Source organism: Passer domesticus, chromosome 17, assembly GCF_036417665.1.
Source record: "Passer domesticus isolate bPasDom1 chromosome 17, bPasDom1.hap1, whole genome shotgun sequence".
NCBI lineage: Eukaryota > Metazoa > Chordata > Aves > Passeriformes > Passeridae > Passer > Passer domesticus.
In genome coordinates this window covers 13,023,816-13,042,943 of record NC_087490.1, presented here as the reverse complement: position 1 = coordinate 13,042,943, position 19,128 = coordinate 13,023,816, and the positions used below count along the sequence as shown (strand labels likewise).

Genomic DNA, 19,128 nt, shown 5'->3' with positions numbered 1-19,128 from the left:
AAATCAGTGTTCACCCTCCATGTGTGCCTGGACAATTCCTGCATGCCCTCACACCCAGCTGCTGCTCCCACCCCTGAGTCACCAGGCACATCCTGGGCGCTGAGCCGGGCTCAAATACGTATAAAAACACAGATAAAAACACGGATAAAAGCAGCCTTTACAGCACACATTTATCACCTTTTCCTGCTGAAAGGCCTTGCTGTGAGACAATCTTTAACTGTAGCATTAAATAACCCTAAAAAAAAAAAAAAAAAGAAACTAAAAAAAAGATGATTTGGGCTCTGGAACATCTCTTTTGAGAGAATGTGTTTATTCTCGAGAAGGCTGAGAAGGGATCTCATTAATGCATGTAACAATCTCAGAGGCGGGTGCCAAGACATTGGTGCCAGCTCTTTTCAGTGGTGCCCAGCCGCAGGATGAGGTACGATGCCCATGAACCGAAGCTCCACCTCTCCGTGGAGAGGCCTTTTCACCAAGGATGGCAGCGCGGAGGCCAGCTGCCCAGGGCGGCGGTGGGTCCTGCCAGCCCGCAGACACCGCACACACCGGGCACCTTCCTGCGCCGCGACCCTGCCCGGGCCAGCCACAGCTCCCTTCCCTGGCACCGAGCCGCTCCGGGGACTCGGGGCGAGCCCATCTCCCTGCGGCACCGGGCCAAAGCGGGAGAGGGACGGCACACCCGGGGTGCCCAGCTCCGGCCGGGCACTGCGGACACCCTGAGGGACACCCTGAGGAACCTCCTCAGAGCAGCCCTGAGGAACCTCCCGGCTGCCCTGACGGACACCCTGAGGGACCTCCCGCCTGCTCTGAGGGACCCCTGAGGAATCTCCTCAGACCAGCCCTGAGGAACCTCCCCGGTGCCCGTCCTGACGGACACCCTGAGGAACCTCCCCGGTGCCCGCCCTGACGGACACCCTGAGGAACCTCCCCGGTGCCCTGACGGACACCCTGAGGAACCTCCCCGGTGCCCGCCCGTCCTGACGGACACCCTGAGGAACCTCCCCGCTGTCCTGACGGACACCCTGAGGAACCTCCCCCGCTCCCGCCCGTCCTGACGGACACCCTCACGGCCAGGCCACTTCCGCCCCGCCGCGCCCCACCCGGCCATATGACGGCTGGACGGGCGGAGTGACAGCGCCTCCCACCAATGGCGCCGCGCCGCTGCCGGGGGCGGGGCAGGGCGCTAGCGGAGTGACAGCGCCTCCCACCAATGGCGCGGCGCCGCTGGGCGGGGGCGGGCCCGGCGCGGCGGCGGGCGCTGCGGGCGGGCCGGGAGCGCGGCGGGGCCGCGGCCGCGGGGCCATGGACGGCGCCGAGGCGGGGGAGCGCAGCCCGCTGCTGGGCAGCGGCGAGCGCGGGCGGGCGGCCAGCAGCGCCTTCCAGGGCCGGCGGCTGGCCTGCGCCGCCGTGCTGCTGGCCGAGCTGCTGGAGCGAGTGGCCTTCTACGGCATCACGTCCAACCTGGTGCTGTTCCTGAACGGGCCGCCCTACGGCTGGGAGGGCGCGCAGGCCAGCCAGGCGCTGCTGCTCTTCATGGGCATCACCTACCTGGTGTCGCCGTTCGGCGGCTGGCTGGCCGACGCGCTGCTGGGCAAGTTCGGCACCATCCTGCTCAGCATGGCGCTCTACCTGCTGGGCATGCTGGCCTTCCCGGTCATCGCCGCGCCGCACACGCGGCAGGGCCTCTGCGGGGACATCCCGCTCTTCCCCGTGGAGAACTGCTCCTGGCCGGCCGCCAACGCCAGCCGGCCGCCCTGCTCGCAGCTGGGAGCCGCCCGCTACTGCGCCGCCGCCACCTTCGTGGGACTGGTCCTCGTGGGGCTGGGCGTCGGCTCGGTCAAGGCCAACATCACCCCGTTCGGGGCCGACCAGGTCGGGTATGGCGGCAGGGGTGGGCACTGCCGGCCCGCTGCCCTCTCGGCAGGGGCTCGGCCTGGGAGGGAATGGCCTCGTCCAGCAGCTTGTTGGGCTGGGCCGTGTTTGGGGTAAGTTTGGTGCCTGTGGGGTGGCAGGTCCCGTATGACCCCTGGTTTCCTGGTTATCCTGCCTGGGGTTACCCTCACCCTCTGTGGGGTCTGAGCTGGCTCGGCCATCACCAGCTTGAGGACTTGGCTTGAACACTTCATGGCCATTAAGTGGACTGTTAATTGTCCTCACTGGTGAGTTTGTGACCTCGGAGCTCTTCGGATGAAGTACAGGACACACACTGTAGCTGTGACAAGGATGACGTGGGCCTTGAAAGGCAGTGGCAGAGGCCTTTACCATCCTGCAGAAGCAGCACTTTCCATGCTGTTGGTGTTTGTGCCCTGCGCTGCCCTTGAGGGGCATTTCTGTGCAGGCTCGTGCTGCATCACATGATGGGGAAGCTGCTCTGGCCGGGGCAGACATCACCTGGGCTGCTCCCTAAGCACACATCCTGTCAGACGAGCTCGTGGGGACCCGCCACAGTGATACCATCCATGGGTCAGCCCTGCAGAGCCCAGGGGCTGCACAGAAAACTCTGAGAGGCAACCTGCACTTCACTCAGCTGGAATGCTGTTACATGTAGTTGTTTTACAGTGCTGTGCTGAGGCAGTGTGCTGGCTGTGGAGGTTGAAATGTGATTTCTGCTTCGTAAACAGAGAATTTCAGCATGCTCAGGTACTGCTGAGCAGCTTTTCTAACAAAACTGAAAGTCCAGTGCTGGCTCACTGAGTTCTGGTTAGAGCAGGTATCAGAAATGCCATGAATTCTTTGAGAGAGGGAGAATCCACCACAGAATCCTTGCCAAGCATAGCTCTGTTCTCTGTTGTGCAGTTTGCATTTGTCATTCTTTGGCATTCCGTGTATTCTGAATTCTGGGTGAGAGGCAGTATATAAATGTAAAACATTATTATAGCCCAGGATTGTGTGTCCCCAGTGCATGAGCTCTGCTTAAGCCAGCCTGAGCCCATCCAGTGAAATTGCTTTAATATGACTTTATCTTGTAAGGTGTTTTTCAAAACTGACTGCTTATCCCCAGAACGCTTTATGAAAGTTAAATATGGGAGATAAATAATGGCAGGAACAGAGCAAAAGAAGAGCCATTGCCAATGGAAGTGTAGCTGTTGTAGCTGGGTTTTGTAAAGGCTTTTCCCCCAGGAGTTCAAGGAGAGCAGCTTTTGGCTGGGTTTGCAGATAATTCACAGTGATTTATGTAGGGTGAAGCAAAAGAAACACTCCTTTCTGGGCCATAATAATCAGTGGAGCTCTGCTGAGGCCTGAATTTTTCCCTTTTTCTCTTTTTCTGGCTTATTTCTTGTTAAATATATTCCAGCATGCCCCTTACCTTGGAGTGCAGCTTGGGGCCCTCTTGGGTGCCTTTTCCCAGCAGAGGAATGTAGAAAGCTGTTGGGGAGATGAGTGTATATCCATATAGCTGTGTACATCTATCTGTATCTGAGAATAAAGTCCATCCCAGAGCCACGTTCTTGGGAGGCCAGAGCACATTGCAGACGTCTTTTGGCTGGATCTGTGCTGATAGGATTTGTCCTCTTTCCCCAAAGGAAAGGATGAATTGTGTATCATGTACTCTAGTTGGCACCTTTCAGAACAGTAATTGTATTTCATTGCAGATCTCTTAAATTACCGTGTGAATTTTTCAGCTTTAATGTGTCTATTGAATTTGGGTGGAGAGCTCTTGTATAATGAAAGATCTTTATTTAGCAGAACCACTTTGTGGAAGATCAGAAGCTGAATTGCAGTACTTTTCTCTGAAGTTGAGCTGTGGTTCCTAACTCTCTGTTGAGTGCTTTTACAAGGGCTGTTAGAGTAGAGTTAGGATGGAGTAACTCCCAGCACTCAGCTTAGCAAAAAGAGTTCCTGCAAAGCTGGGCCAGAGCAGCTTTTCTCAGGTGTGTTTATAAATGTTTCTCTAGAGGTTGCAGCTGCTCCAGGGTGCTGTGTGAGTCTGAGGGATGGTTCTAATGGTGTTTCTGACCATGTGATCCCATAACCTGGCACTTCCCAGTTCCCCTTTCCAGCGAGTGTTTGCTGCCACTTCCCGTTCCCCGGAGCAGCCTGTGACTTTCTGCAGTTAGGAAACAACAGGACTGCTGGTCATTATTGTGAAAGCTGCTTCAGCACCGAGGCCAGAATAGTAGCAGGCTCCTAATCTGGTCTCAGCCATAATGGTTCTAATTATAGCTGGCTCTGTTTCAGGGCAATGAGGGAGGCCAGGTTTCACCCACGCCGTGGCTGCCCTCTGAGCTGCTAACAGCCAACAAACCCACCAGGCCACCACTGCCACACATCTCCCAGCTCTGCTGATATCGGTGGTTCACAGTTGCTGTTGGGAATTGCTGCTGTAAAGATGGCTTTAGAGTGATTTTCAGCATTTATTTATTTGTAGAGCATAGATTTTCCAGCCCCTGGATAAGGATGGGGAGCCATGTATAAAGATTTGAAGGTCCCTGACTGCAACTTGTTTTGTTGTTGCTGCTGTCAAACTTCTCATGAGCCTGTGGACCTCGAAGGCTCTGCAAAGAACACGTTTGAAACAAGTTGTGGCATTCACAAGGGCAGTAATAACAGATGGGAGAGGAGCAGACTTTGTCTGTGGGCTTGCCGGATTTCAGTATAAAACTTGGAAATGATGTAGCAGCTGAGTGATACTGTGGAGCTCAGCTACCCAGCTCTCTCAGGTGGTCTCACAGAATAAGTGGTTGTCTGCAGTGATGGATTAGAGGGTGAGGAGTCTGTGAATTTGACTGCACAGAACTCTTGTCATTGTACCTTCTTTGGTAGGCTAAGGACAAGGACAGGCTCCTCTGTTCCATCCCTGCTCTGCTGTGTGGCTGGGGTGAGTTTGGGGTGTTTGTTACATTTGTCACTTGTGACTGTCAGTTGACTGCAGGAACAAATGAGAACTACTGCTGGCAGGAACTTTGGAGTGGTCATGTTCCTTTCATGCAGGGTTTTGACAAGACATCTTCATAGTTCTTTGTCTTTGAGAAGATATTCCACCAGGTATTCAGTGGGACCTTTATTCAGTTATTAATGTTTGCCAGTTAAATGCTGTAGTGGCATTTCAGATGTGGCTGTGATGTGATTTTTAGTGCAGATATATGCTTTGATAAAGAAGGAGGAGATGGATTCTTTGCATTCTCAGTCTGTGGTTTGTCTATCCTCTGAGCACTGCTTTCCTTTTGGTCACTGTTACAAAAAGGACCCTGGAGACGGGGAGGGAAGTTTCCAGGAAGGGCCACAGACATGGTCAGTAGTTTCCAGGTGAGGAATCACAAATCAGTCCAAATTTCCTACCTCTGAAAAGGCAGCGAAAAGGAAAATGTGACAGTGGTTTGTGCCAGCAGTGGAGCAGGAACGGGATGGAGCTGGGCTGTCTGTGGAGCAGGAATGGATGGAGCTGGGCTGTCTGTGGAGCAGGAATGGATGGAGCTGGGCTGTCTCTGGAGCAGGAATGGATGGAGCTGGGCTGTCTCTGGAGCAGGAATGGATGGAGCTGGGCTGTCTCTGGAGCAGGAATGGATGGAGCTGGGCTGTCTCTGGAGCAGGAATGGGATGGAAATGGGATGGATGGAGCTCAGCTGTCTGAGCAGGAATGGGATGAAGCTGGGCTGTCACTGGAGCAGGAATGGATGGAGCTGGGCTGTCTCTGGAGCAGGAATGGGGTGGAAATGGATGGAGCTCAGCTGTCTGAGAAGGAATGGGATGGAGCTGGGCTGTCTCTGGAGCAGGAATGGGGTGGAAATGGGCTGTCACTCGAGCAAGAATGGGGTGGAAATGGATGGATGAAGCTGGGCTGTCTCTGGAGCAGGAATGGGGTGGAAATGGATGGATGGATGGAGCTCAGCTGTCTGAGAAGGAATGGGATGGAAATGGATGGACTCAGCTGTCTGAGCAGGAATGGATGGAAGTGGGCTGTCACTGGAGCAGGAATGGGATGGAGCTGGGCTGTCTCTGGAGCAGGAATGGGGTGGAAGTGGATGGATGGAGCTGGGCTGTCTCTGGAGCAGGAATGGGGTGGAGGTGGATGGATGGATGGAGCTCAGCTGTCGGTGCCGTTTCCTGGAGCAGGGTGAAAGCAGCGAGGCTCAGACAGGGCAGGTTCAAAGCAGGCGAGTGGAGCACTCCTTCCCACTGTGTCATTACTGTGCAGCTCTTGGCACAGGATGCTGTGGGTTCTGAAGGCTGACCTGGGTTCAGAGGCAGGTTACACAAGCTCGTGGAGAGGAGAGCTGCTGCATTGATTAAGCAGAGAGAAGCCATCCTTGGTTCAGGAAGTTTTCAGGAGCTAATGGTGGGAGGCTGGGATAATGCTTGACAGAAGGCTCATGGTGTGCCTCCCTGTTCTTACCTGCATCAAAGTGTGCTTTCTTCTGCCAGCTCTCCTTTGTAAAGATGTCAGCAAGGTCATGTGCAAGAGGGAGGATGAGAAGTCATCTGCCTTGCAGAAATAAGAGAACTGAGACTTTGTGATGAAGAAACGGAAACTCCATCAAACACATTGCTAACACTTACAGAAGTTGGAGCAGTGTTCTGTGTAATTTGCTAATATCCTGCTGCTCATTGGGCTTTAGGAGGAATTCCTAGATTGCTCCACTGCTGCAGCTGATGAAAGTTGGGAATTGAGTACCAAGTTGAAGCTGGAGAGGGAGAATTTCTTGGGCTCAGTCTCCAGGATTGAGTTTGACATTCTAACAGATGCACCTGCATGCCTGACAGTGCTATAAACTGTGCACAGGAATAGATACTTCAACATTTCCTCTGTGGGGCTGGCTAAATGCTACAGATGGGTTTGTGCACCACTGGGAAACCCGAAGCTGTTAATCAGAACTGGCAGTGTTAAAAACTCATTTAAAAGGCACAGCTTGCTTTTCATACTGCAAACTAAATATGGGTCTGTTGGAGATGTGGCAAATGAGGAGGGGAAATCTGCAGTTACAAATGAAAAATAACTGGCTCAGCCAGGCTGGTGCATGGCACTGACTTGCTGGCCACTGTTAATGGCCTTTCAGTCGTCAGCCACTGACAACACGGTATTATGGATTCTTCTGCAGACTACTTGATCTTTTTAATGTATTTCAGATTTTAATTTGCTTCATTTCTCTTACATCACCTCTTATGAGTGATGCTGGGTTCCTTGAACTGAATTACAAAGTGTGGGGTAACTTACAATAGACAATAATAAAGAGGGATGGTGAAACTGTACAGGATAGTTCTGTAAACCAGGGATGTCTTTACTTCCACTGGAGAGACAGAAAAAATAACACTATGAACAGCACTGACTCACAGGGATAAATATTTACTTGGGCCTTGTGATCCTCAGGCAACCCAAATTTAATTAATTTTTTTAAAGGTCTGAAGGACAAGTGCTCAGTTTGTGTTCTGATGAGAGGAATTAATACTGTGTTAAAAATTAAATTTGTTGTTTAATTACCAAGTATTCATTTGAGGCTTAGAAAATGGAATAGTGTTAACTGTTATGTAAATACAGTTAGAAGAAACAATTGTGGCAATAAGTTAATTTTTAGGCAGCTTAACTTTTTGTTACTGAAAAATAGTTACTAAACTCCTGTGGACTGGGATGTGAATCTGAGGGAGCTTTTTGTAGAGAAATGACCCAGTGAGAGTCAGGGCAGTAGAGATCAGAATGGCCTCTCTGGGGAAGCTGTGTCTCTCAGTAGTGTGCCTTTTCTATCCCTGTGCTGAGCTTCTGGAAGGTTACTCACATAATGGTGCAGCTCTTACTGAGGTGTCATCTCATCAAATACATGTGAAGCCCAAAACACTGAAATCATTCCAGTGTGACTCTGAATGAAAGCTGAGCTCTTCAGTGCATTGTTTGAATTCTAATTCAAAGATTCTAATTCTGCTTAGCCTTATTTTCTTCAGAAACTGAAGGGCTTGCTTTTAATCTTCTCCAGGTCAAAGACCGGGGTCCAGAAGCCACAAGAAGGTTTTTTAATTGGTTTTATTGGAGCATTAATTTGGGAGCTATCCTGTCTCTGGGAGGCATTGCCTACATCCAGCAGAACGTGAGCTTTGTGATCGGATACAGCATCCCAACAGTCTGCATTGGCATTTCCTTCATGGTGTTCTTGTGTGGCCAGAGCTTCTTCATCACCAAACCCCCCGATGGCAGTGCCTTCACAGACATGTTCAGAATCCTCACATACTCCTGCTGCTCCAAGAAGAGCCACGGGGAGCACTCAGCAAACAGGTTTGTGATGAGCTCTTCTGTGTGCCCTCATTCAGTCAGCCCAGGAGTGAAGTCCTTAGCTCACCCTGGCGGGTTTGCTCTGGGAGCTGGAGTGCTGGAGCTGCTTTCTGGGAGCTGGGGGATGGAGGAGGCGCAGTGAGACCCCTGGGTGTCCCTGCAGCCAGGCCATGGTGTCAGCTGAGCTCTGTGTCCTGCCAGCTCAGCCTTCCTGAGGGTGTACTACAGCCTGGCTGGGCTGCTCTCAGCATTAGTTCACTTTCTTCTCTGGCAGATGAGTTTGTGGCTGCCTTCTGGTTTGAAAAGCACTGTCATCTGCACTTAATGCTGTAAGTAGCTTGGTGGGGAGCCAAAATTCTTCCACTGTTAAGAGCTGCCCATGGATAACTGGTGGTTGAGTTGAGTCACTGGTAAGAGGTGTCAGGTGCCTCTGCAGTGGGGTTTCATGTGTTCAGATTGCCAAACAGTTCAGTGACTTAACCAGCACTATCACAAAATGCAGGTTACTCCAAGTTCTGCCAGTTGTTTAGGGCTGGGCTGTGTGGGGAGGATGGGAAATAAGGAAACTCCACGGCAGAATGTTTCCTCTCGTGTTTCCACCTGCTGGGGATCCATTCTGGCCTGGCTGTGTTGCTGTACCTTACACGAATTACTCATTTTGGAAATGCATTAGCTTTCTATAAGGAAGATTGCCAGTTCTGTGTGACTGAACATCTCAAATCCTTCTCCCAAGCGAAGGCCAGGGAGTGCTGCACCCGCCTCGCAAGCAAAGCCTCTTCGAGATGGCCAAGCTGTCTCGGGGGGGCCCCTTCAGAGAAGATAAGGTGGAGGATGTGAAAGCTCTTGTCAAGATTATCCCTGTCTTTCTGGCTTTAATACCTTACTGGACAGTGTATTTTCAAGTGAGTAGTTCCAAATGGTTACAGTTATATTTTACATAATTTCTAAATTTAACTAAATTTCTAAAATTTAACATTTTCGGGGTGTTCTCTTATAAATAGGAAACTTACCTTGAAGTTGAGAGATGAAAAATGACTACTAGGGAATGCTCTCAAATAATATTTTGACCTAATAATAGAAAAAAATAAAATCATTACAATTGTAGTAAGACTCACAGTTGTACAAATTCACATCTCTTAAATGCTGTGCTGTGTTTCATCTTGCAGCTGGTTCATATAGGTCAGGCTTACTGCTCTAGACCTCATTTTAATTTTCAGGTTCTGCCTTATGGAGATGATTCAGAATATCTGATACATTTTGGGCAAAAGAAACAATGCAGAAATTGTTTTCAAAGACACACAAATGATTCTTTGTGTTCTTAGTAAAAATAGCTACAAGGTTAAAAATTCTTATGATGTTCTGACTGTAATTGTTTTCAGTTTGCTGTGTTAACATTTCACCTCTGGTATAATCTTTGTTAATGGTTACAAAATGAAAAACGTCTTGCTCTCAGCACTCCTTGTCCAAGTAACCTCAACTCCTCTTCCCTCATGCTAGATGCAGACAACGTATGTACTGCAGAGTCTGCATCTGAAAATCCCCGAGATCTCCAACGACACCAACTCCATCCACACGGTGAGCAGGGCAGAGCCGTGCCAGGGCCCCTTAGTGGGAATGCAAACTGTCAGCAGGTACAGGAATTGCAGGCAGTGCCTTTGGGGATCAGGGGCCCAGCCTCTGGGGATTCAGGAGCACGATGCACACCCAGAGTTTGTCACACCAGGGCTCTGGGGCTCACACCAGCCTGCTCTGATGCACTCAGGTAACTCTCACTGCTGTCATCCAGAGCTTCTTTGTCCTTCAGCGGCCAAAGTGTGACCTCTGGAGAAAGCTGATGGATCTCCACGCCCTGAGTTTCCAGAGCAGGACTGGAGCATTCCTGCAATCCCAGTAGGAATGAATCCCCATCCTCCAGTGATACATTTGGAATCTGAGACACATTTGTTACTTTAGACTGCCTGATCAATAATCACTTTACCTGCAGCATATTGAAAGAAGCTTTTCAATCAATACTTTTCAAGAAAGGCTGGCATCATGTGATTGCAGAAGTGGTACAGAGAAGTAAAACCCAGGACTTACAGGATTTACATGTGTTACACCACCCTCTCTAGTCATTTGACAAGTGTAACTTGATTTTAATTGAACTTTGCATTTACATTAGTAAGAGTGTTTCTGCTCTTCTGTGGCATATTTCTGATAGTTCTAAGGTTAATAGGAGACAGAGCTTGGTTATTAAATATTTTTCATGACTGAATTAGGGAAAAAGTTCAACTCTGTCAGATGAGAAACTGGGCTTAGAGATGTATGAGCAGCCAGATTCAATGAAAACCTGAATAGCTGAGTATTTTCTTCAGCTTTTAAACACTCTCATTTGACTTTTCACAATGTCTGTCAGTGCATTGCTGTTTATTTCAGATCAAAGTGTTCAATCAAAACCTTATTTGTAAAATAATAGTAAAAATTACCACCTAAGTATGAAATTGCCAACTGGAGTCATCTCCCCTTTCAGTTCCCAGCAGCCTGGCTGACCATGTTTGATGCAGTGCTTATCCTGATCCTCATACCCCTAAAAGACAAAGTGGTGGACCCCATTTTGAAGAGGAATGGCTTGCTGCCATCCTCGCTGAAGAGGATTGCAGTTGGAATGTTCTTTGTGATGTGCTCTGCCTTTGCTGCAGGTAAGAAAACGACCTGGACATCTCCTGACATGGTGAATTGTTCAGCTCACTGCAACAGCATTTTTCAAAGAGCTGTGTGAATATTTAATTCAGCATTATTCAGATGGTTTTTAGTGGGATAGTTGGAATGTGCCTTCATGGATGCATTTCCCTCAATAAAGGGGATTGTATCCAACAATTTACTAAACTGTTTTGAACACTTGCAATAAAATTGGACCATTTTTCCTGCCTGAAGCAGACTTTGCATATGCCCTTTAAAAATGTTTCTTCATACATTTTGACTTAAAAGTATAACAAAGCTGAAATTTTACCCAAAATCCTTTCCCCCGCTCTGAAATAATAAAGTTAGGTTAAGGCTGAACGAGAGTTTCCTCCCACTTTGGGTTTTCTCCCCCCATCTTCCTGTTCCCTAATGTTTGGGAATTAGTGTAGTGTAAAATAACTGAGCTGTAGCATGAAAGGGAAAAGATGGCAGCTCTGCTGGCCCCATAAATCAGCTGCTTTGGAGATGATTTCAAGTTGTTAAGTGCTGCTGATGTGGAACTGAACATCTCTGAGCAATGCTTCACAGAATCTATAGCCCTCACCAGCATCACTGTAATGAACATCCTGATAAAGCATTACAGCATTAAATAAATTCATTGCAGCACTTGGGATCCCCAGTATTTTAGGGAGAGGGACACTTTGTATGGTTATTAAGATTTCTTTCAATGAGAGAGGTAATTATTAGGCCAAGGTCACTTTGTGGGCAAGGAAAGTTCTTCAAGCAAAGTCGTTTAAAGTTAAATAGAAGTGTTTCTCTCATTCCGTGTTTCTTGGGACACTGCTGCTGCAGGGAGGATGATGTAAAACACTTAAATGTCAGCTCTTTAAATAGAACCTGTGGGCTCACATCTGAGGGAATTCAAAACCAGCAATATCTGTCTTTATTCTAGTGGGGAAGAGCTCATCAAGCTGTGATGGCTGAGCTGGGGAATGGGTTCCTACAGCAGAATTCCTGAAAGTGTCTGATGCTTTTTTCAATTCACCTACAAATGCAACAAATGCTTTTGTTGGTTTGATCCTCCCCAGGCCTGCCCCAGTAGAAACTGGAAAGGTGAATTATTTGGGTGATTGTTTGGAAAGTTTAACCTTTTGGAGAAAATTGACATCTCTTCACCATAACAGGAATTTAAGGGCTTCAGTTGTGACAAATTTGGGGTTTAGGAAACTGTTTATTTCTAGCGAGGTGTCGGTTTCTAGGTTTCATTCAATTTTTATTTTCTCATTAAGTGATATGCTGCCATGTTTTAGCATCCTTAAAATACACAATCACTTCCAACCACTGCCTTTGAGAGGGACACTGAATGAAATCTTAAACACACAAAAATGTCAAGAATTTGCAGTCATTGCAATATCTAATATTTGTTTGTGCCATATTTCCATTTTGACTTGCTTATCTAACAGCCATTAGTTGTGGACACTACTCAGGCTGCCTGTTAGATTGGTTAGATTATTTAAAATATTTTATAAACTGTATTAAAATACAACTGATTAGATTTAATGAACATCTGCTGTGCTTCACGCATCTTATGGTGAATTCTGAGCAGCAATGTTCAAGGTTATTCAGCTGGAAAATCTACTTCATTTATGGAGTTTAAACCATTATAGCAAGAAGTTCAGATTATTTTAACTACTAAGAGTGTAAAATTAAATATGAAACTTGTCTATCAAAGTCTTAAGGGAAGAATCAATAGATTCCAGATTCTGAAGTACTTCAAAGATGAATTTATGGCAAAGTTTGGTATATGTAGTTGTGCTCCTAGGTGGCTCAGTGCTTATTTTGTAAGAGTATAAACACATTAAGATGACTTGATGTTTTGAGGTGCAACAGTTCTGTGTTGAGTGTAAATAAATAAAATTATGTCTGAGCTCTTAGATGACTCTACTGCTTTGTTTACACTTCAATTAAGTTCCACTCTAAAGTGTTTGGCAGCTATCTAAAATTAAAACATCAAGAAGTCCAGTTTTATTTTAATTACAGCAGCTCTTCATAGTTCAGAGGGCACTGAGGTAGGTGAAGAGCTAAAGAAAGATACATAAAAATAAGATGGGTCACCTAAAAAGAAGTGAGGAAAACAGAGAAAATGTGGAATAAAGGAATAAATGAAGAAGGAATGAATTCAGACCAATCTTTAGCTAAACCCAGATGTTAGTGAGACATTTGGCACTGTCACTTAGCACAGAGGGGCTGATCTGGCTGCTCCCTCAGGGTTTTATGTCACAGACTTGGGAAGGCACAGGAGAGCAGGAGCCATGCTGTACTTCAGGAATTTTCTACATCGGGAACTGGGATTGTTCTGGGAACCTTGCTGTACATCAGGAACTGTGATTGTGATTATTTTGTACATCAGGAACTGTGATTGTGATTGTTTTGTACATCAGGAACTGTGATTGTGATTGTTTTGTACATCAGGAACTGTGATTGTGATTGTTTTGTACATCAGGAACTGTGATTGTTCTGGGAACCTTGCTGTACACCAGGAGCTGGGATTGTTTTGTGCACCAGGAGCTGGGATTGTTCTGTGCACCAGGAGCTGGGATTGTTTTGTGCACCAGGAGCTGGGATTGTTTTGTGCACCAGGAGCTGGGATTGTTTTGTGCACCAGGAGCTGGGATTGTTCTGTGCACCAGGAGCTGGGATTGTTTTGTGCACCAGGAGCTGGGATTGTTTTGTGCACCAGGAGCTGGGATTGTTCTGGGACGTGCTGCCAGCGTGGCTCAGGGCACACGGAACGTGGCCGTGGCACTGAGGGTGCTCCAGGAATGGGAGCTGGCAGGGAGGAGGCAGAGGGAGTCCCTGCACACGCTGGGATGGCCTCGAGGCAGCCTGGCTAGGCCTGCAGGGTCCTGGGGACACCTTGTGTGCCCCAGGGTGAGGGCAGGTCGGGCTCAGGACAGACAGAGCCCGAGCTGACAGCGCTGAGGGAGGCTGCAGGGTGACCACCCTGAGGGAAGTGGCTCAGCCCTGCTCCTCTGAACTGTGATGGATAAATTCACCTCATTTCCAAGGATAAGAGACAAGAGTGCCTTTATAGAGGTCTCTTTTGGGTGCAGCAGGGAGTTTTGTTAATTATTAGCTATTCAGTGTATTTTATGGAACTGTGAGTCAATCGTTTAATCTGGGCAACTTCAACAAAACCCCACAGCATTATTTGACATTCACTTTCTACCCTAAACTGTTGTGCTGAGCAAGCTGAAAAAGCTTATATTTTACCCTATCCTGTCTCTTTTTCATCCCATATGAAGTACTTTCTATGCAATGTATTGCTTGTAAATCAAGCTCTAATGAGCTCTTGGATCTTTTTGGATGAAAAGTGTCATATAAATGTCATAATCATATTCATAGAGGATTTTCATAGCTCTGCAGGACTGCTGTAGCCATTTCCATAAGCAAAAGGGTTTCTAATTTATGAATACTATGGTGGCAGTTGAAATGGTTCAACAGTGCAAAGTAGTAGTTTGTGAAAATGAAATTGTCTTTAAAAAATCCCCAGCACAGTGTCCATGAGAGCTCTGAGCTGATCCATCCAGAAATGGGCTAAGTGTTTGTATAATTATTGCTACTGAATGAGAATATAATCACTAATTCTATGGCAGAACAACTCTGTCTTGAAATAACAGCAGCAGAAATAGTCTGAAATGCTTTATGTCAGGAAATAAATACATATTCCTCTTGTATCATTTCTAATTGCAATGCAGGGCTGAATCCTAATTTAATTCTTAATGTGGAGAAACAATGTTTGCATCTTAGGTCAGGCTCTTTTCCCTCCCCTTTCACACAGGAATTCTGGAAAGCAACAGACTGAAAATTGTCAAGGTTAAAACAATTAACCAGACAATTGGGAATGTTACATACCATGCTGCAGATTTGCCAATCTGGTGGCAGATCCCTCAATATGTGCTGATTGGATTCAGTGAAATCTTCGCAAGTATAGCAGGTAAGAGCCTCAAATCTGCTTTTGTATCTGTCATAAATGATGGAATGTTAGAAAATAAATACTTCTCAAGTCATTACAGGTAAGCTCTGATGTTCCCAATACATTTTTATACAATATTGCTCAATTGAAGTGACAGAGCTCACCATTGTCTTGCACATTTGAAGCCTGGCTATGTAAGACTGCTTTCAGAACTGAACTTCAAGCAGTGACACCTAAAATATTTGTGTGGCATCTAGTTAGTGCTGGATACTTGCAAGCCCTAATGGAAAACAATCTACTCTTTCAATAGTTTATTTTAGTGCAGTTTTGTGTCCTCTGACTATTCCTCTGTGTTGGAAATACAATTTGTACTTTGTGATTTTTTTTTGGTCACAGTTTAGAAAGTCAATTAGTAAGGGGAAACACCTTTGTGAGGGCAAAGGGAAGAAATAAACCACATTTAGAAAGACTTGCCAGTTTAAATTCATGTTACTTGAGTTTTTCCATCTGCAAAATAAGAAAAATGTTTGTGACTATTAATAATGAAGCAGCTATTTTTATATAATTTTATCTACCTTATTTCTAGATCAGTTTTCCTGTAGCTGTTCCAGTAGTTCAGCATGACCCTAAGCAAACTGAAGCTCTGCTGACATTCTGTGTGTGTTGAACCAATGCAGAGGTGCTCAGTTCCCTGCAGGGCCTGGGAGGTGCAGAGGGCAGCTGTGTGCTCACTGATTCTGAGCTGCCACTGGAGGAGGAGAGCAGCAGAAAATCAGATTTTCTGGTGCTTCCTGTAAGTGCAGGCTCGTACAGGAGGAGAGCTCAGGCGTCCTCTGTGCTGCCCGTGGCCTTCAGCCCTGTTTGCTGGGCTGGCACAGGTGAAATCTGGAACCTCTCAGCACAGGTTTGCTCCATGCTGTGAGCAGGGCTTGGTTCCCACCTCAGGAAAGCTCTGAGAGCCCAAGACCCTCTCTGGCACTGCTGCAGGGGACTGGAGCTCCTGTGCAATAAAGCAAACCCTGCAGTGCCTCATGTAAAACTGATTTTAAACCTCTCTGGCACTGCTGCAGGGGACTGGAGCTCCTGTGCAATCCATGCAAACCCTGCAGTGCCTCATGTAAAACTGATTTTAAACCTCTCTGGCACTGCTGCAGGGGACTGGAGCTCCTGTGCAATCCATGCAAACCCTGCAGTGCCTCATGTAAAACTGATTTTAAACCTCTCTGGCACTGCTGCAGGGGACTGGAGCTCCTGTGCAATCCATGCAAACCCTGCAGTGCCTCATGTAAAACTGATTTTAAACCTCTCTGGCACTGCTGCAGGGGACTGGAGCTCCTGTGCAATCCATCCAAACCCTGCAGTGCCTCATGTGAAACTCACTGTACACCTCACTGCATTTCTGCCTGACTGCAGCCCCTTATTAAAGTGTTGAGTTCTGTTTGCAAATCCTGAGCTGTGAGGCTCATCCACTCCAGGTGGCTGCCCCCACAGCTCCTTTCCTTCGAGGGCTGGTGGCACACTCCTCTTTCACTTCCCCCGGGGAGGCTGCTTTCATTCCTGGGCAGTCACAGTGCCTGAGGTGAGAGCTCTGCCCTGGGACTCCTGCTGGCCGTGCCCCAGCTGTCCTGGGCCATTTGTTCCCCTCGGAGTGCAACACAGAACTTCTGCTCCACCAGGTGTCTGGTTACTCGTGGGCTGCTGTCATCACAGTTGTTAGGAAATAAAATAAGGTGCTTGCGTTGCTTGGCAAGGAGAATGAAAGTGGGGTTTGTTGTTTTTTCTGTCTACTCATTTGCTGTCCATTTCATTATGCGTGTATGGTACCTGTCACAGATGCCAACACACAAAAACCTGAAGATAAAATCTTGCCTGATTTAGTTAGTTACTAAAACTAAGGCTGTATTTAGCATTTTTATCCAAAGAGTAAATTTAATTACTTGTGGTCAGTTTAGTGGTGGTGCCACTTCATCCTAACTCAGATAAACAGATGACTTACCAGAAACACAGTGTTCATGGAAAATTAAACCCATTTCTTCCCTCCTGTACAGCCTTGTTTCTCTATCAGGTACTATTAATAGTTCATAGGTATTCACAAGGGAAAAATAGCAACCCTGTCTGCAGGCTGTGGAAAGGTCTTGAAGCACTCTCTGTTTGCTGAGCTCCAGGCTGAGAGGACTTCAGTGGAGTTCTCTGTGAGAAGCCTTTAAGGCTTGCACAATTCTTAGGGGAATATTCTGCTGGGTCTGTGCCAACAGCATTATAACTTCAAAAACTCTTGGTCAGTGTTTGAAAAAAATACCAGAAATTCTATGCAGAGCTTAATTGCTCTGTGTAGTGCACTTTCATTGGATTTATTTTACAAAGGCTCTTTCCTGCCTTCTGATTGTTATCTGAACATAATTCTTAATATTTTAAGAAGGCCTCTCAAGACTCAGAGTCTACTTTACCAATTCAATATTAAACTTGATAAAGGCATCTACTGTGCTATGAAATCCAGGCTTAAAATAGGCAAAGTGTTATTGGTTACAAACCCATAATGATGGGGAAATGTTTGTTGTGAGCAAAAGGGACTAAATAGCACAAGAGCTGAAACATACCTCTGTTTTTGTGTTTACTGTAAAACTAAGCATATTCTTATTAAGCCACATTAGTTACACTTGAGGTACCTTTAAAAAGATGACACACATTGCATTAATCTTTTGTATTATTCTGTCAATCCTCCTAAAGCACCCTTGTTTAGCTGGGAATTGCAATCTCACATGACAACACCAGCGAGGCTTTAATTTCAGAAGTGCTTGTTTGCAGGAGCATGAAATCATTATCAATGGCTGCCAGCAGCCAAAGGGGCTCCGAAGGCAAAGAGAAGATTTATGCCAGATTAAATATTAGTGTTGCTGCAAAAGCCATTCACATTTAGAAATGTACCTTATTTTGTTGCAGAAAGTGCAGGGTTACACTCGTTTTGGGTTTTGTTCTGAGTCTTAAGGTTTTTTCCAGCTGCAACAGTCAGATCCAGTGTATCTGTGAAAGGAACAAGAAAAGAAAGAGTCCAGATCCTTTCCCGTGTTAAACCTGAGCTAACTAGCCCAGAACATTCAGTGGCCTGGTGCCCAAGCTGTGGCTGAGGCTCAGGAGCCCTTGGCAGCTCTGATCCCTTCACCAGAAGTCACAGACAAGTCACTCTGCTGTGTGCTCAGAGTGCTCTGCTTGGTTTTCCTTAAGTGCAGTTGGACAGGTAAATACTCCTTGGGAAATCAGAACTGTTGAATGGTGGCAGAGCCCAGGAGCCAAAGGCAGTGTTAACTCTGGGCATCAGTAGCACTGTGCCCCTGCCGTTGGCAGCTGTGTCTGTCTGTCCTGTCCTCGGGCTGTGGTTTGAGCAGGGAAGCCCCAGAGCTGAGCAGGGTGAGGAGTTTCAGTTCCCTGCTGGCCCTTTCTGCCCTGTTTGCAGGGGAAGGAGCACGGGGTGGTGACCAGGCACAGCTCAGGAGCAGCCAGCTCTGCTCCTCCCCAGGGGCACAGCACCAGGCTGCCCCTGCTGCCTCATCCTGTGCTTGAGGAGAAATGCCACTGGGTTTCTGCTAGAGCTGCCTGGAGCAGGCAGACAGCAGTGGTGCTGGAAATAAAGCATGCCTTCATTATGCCAGACACAAGAGTTATGCAATTCCAGGTCTGTAATGCTCTCCTTGCAAAGAGAAATGTTAGATGAGGTAGCATTAATTCCCAGTATGAGCAGACTGTTTTGAAACAAGCATTTCACCTGTCAGAGAAAGCTCTGCAAGGAACGTATTTGATTGTCTCCTGTGAATAATCCCATTTGATTTTTGACAGGAGTATTATTCTAAAAAGGAGAGTTAATCATGGCCATTAATCTTTGTGTGGCAGAGCTAACCCAGTGTGTGCTCTTGGTACACAAACTCAGTAGCACAGATTTGCAGATGGATGGTCACTGGTACCTTTTTCTTGGGTTTATTGGTTGAAATTTGAGCAAAGACAGCTGAAAGTTCAAGCCCTGTATCTACAAATCTTAAAAAGAATTGCTTGCTAGCAGGCAATGAACTCAGAGAATTTTAGATCAAAAGTAAATTAAATTATAATAATTACTGCCTTTCCAGTTCCAGTTAACTTCTCTGTCTGCACATTCAGAGACAGCCACTGAGGCTGTAAGAAATAAATGTTCCTGGCTCATGCAAGAGTGACTTTTCCTTGTCCTGCCTGCACTGCCCAGCAGCCAGGGATCAGGGAAGAAGGGAGCTGGGAAACGTGGAACTGCAGCTTTGAGCTAGTTGAATTC

The 19,128-nt window shown here is 47.0% G+C and overlaps 1 protein-coding gene and 1 long non-coding RNA gene across 3 annotated transcripts in view; one reads left to right on the top strand and one right to left on the bottom strand.

The window, feature by feature from the left end:
• The first annotated feature begins 1,243 nt into the window (after positions 1-1,243).
• SLC15A4 (solute carrier family 15 member 4) overlaps positions 1,244-19,128 on the top strand; it is a 22,564-nt gene continuing 4,679 nt past the window's right edge. For both annotated transcript variants that reach the window (XR_010348596.1, XM_064392142.1), the window contains exons 1-6: positions 1,244-1,872; positions 7,905-8,200; positions 8,931-9,099; positions 9,695-9,772; positions 10,707-10,875; positions 14,700-14,855. Coding sequence is in view for 1 of the 2 variants with exons in the window: in XM_064392142.1 (XP_064248212.1) it covers positions 1,303-1,872; positions 7,905-8,200; positions 8,931-9,099; positions 9,695-9,772; positions 10,707-10,875; positions 14,700-14,855 (1,438 nt within the window). In the remaining variant the exon portion in view is untranslated. The remainder of the gene's footprint in view (positions 1,873-7,904; positions 8,201-8,930; positions 9,100-9,694; positions 9,773-10,706; positions 10,876-14,699; positions 14,856-19,128) is intronic.
• Positions 15,911-19,128, bottom strand: part of LOC135282403 (uncharacterized) — a 17,937-nt gene continuing 14,719 nt past the window's right edge. Inside the window, exons 2-3 of the long non-coding RNA XR_010348597.1 lie at positions 17,760-17,855; positions 15,911-16,658 (exon numbers count right to left, since the gene is read on the bottom strand). This is a non-coding gene — a long non-coding RNA (uncharacterized LOC135282403). The remainder of the gene's footprint in view (positions 16,659-17,759; positions 17,856-19,128) is intronic.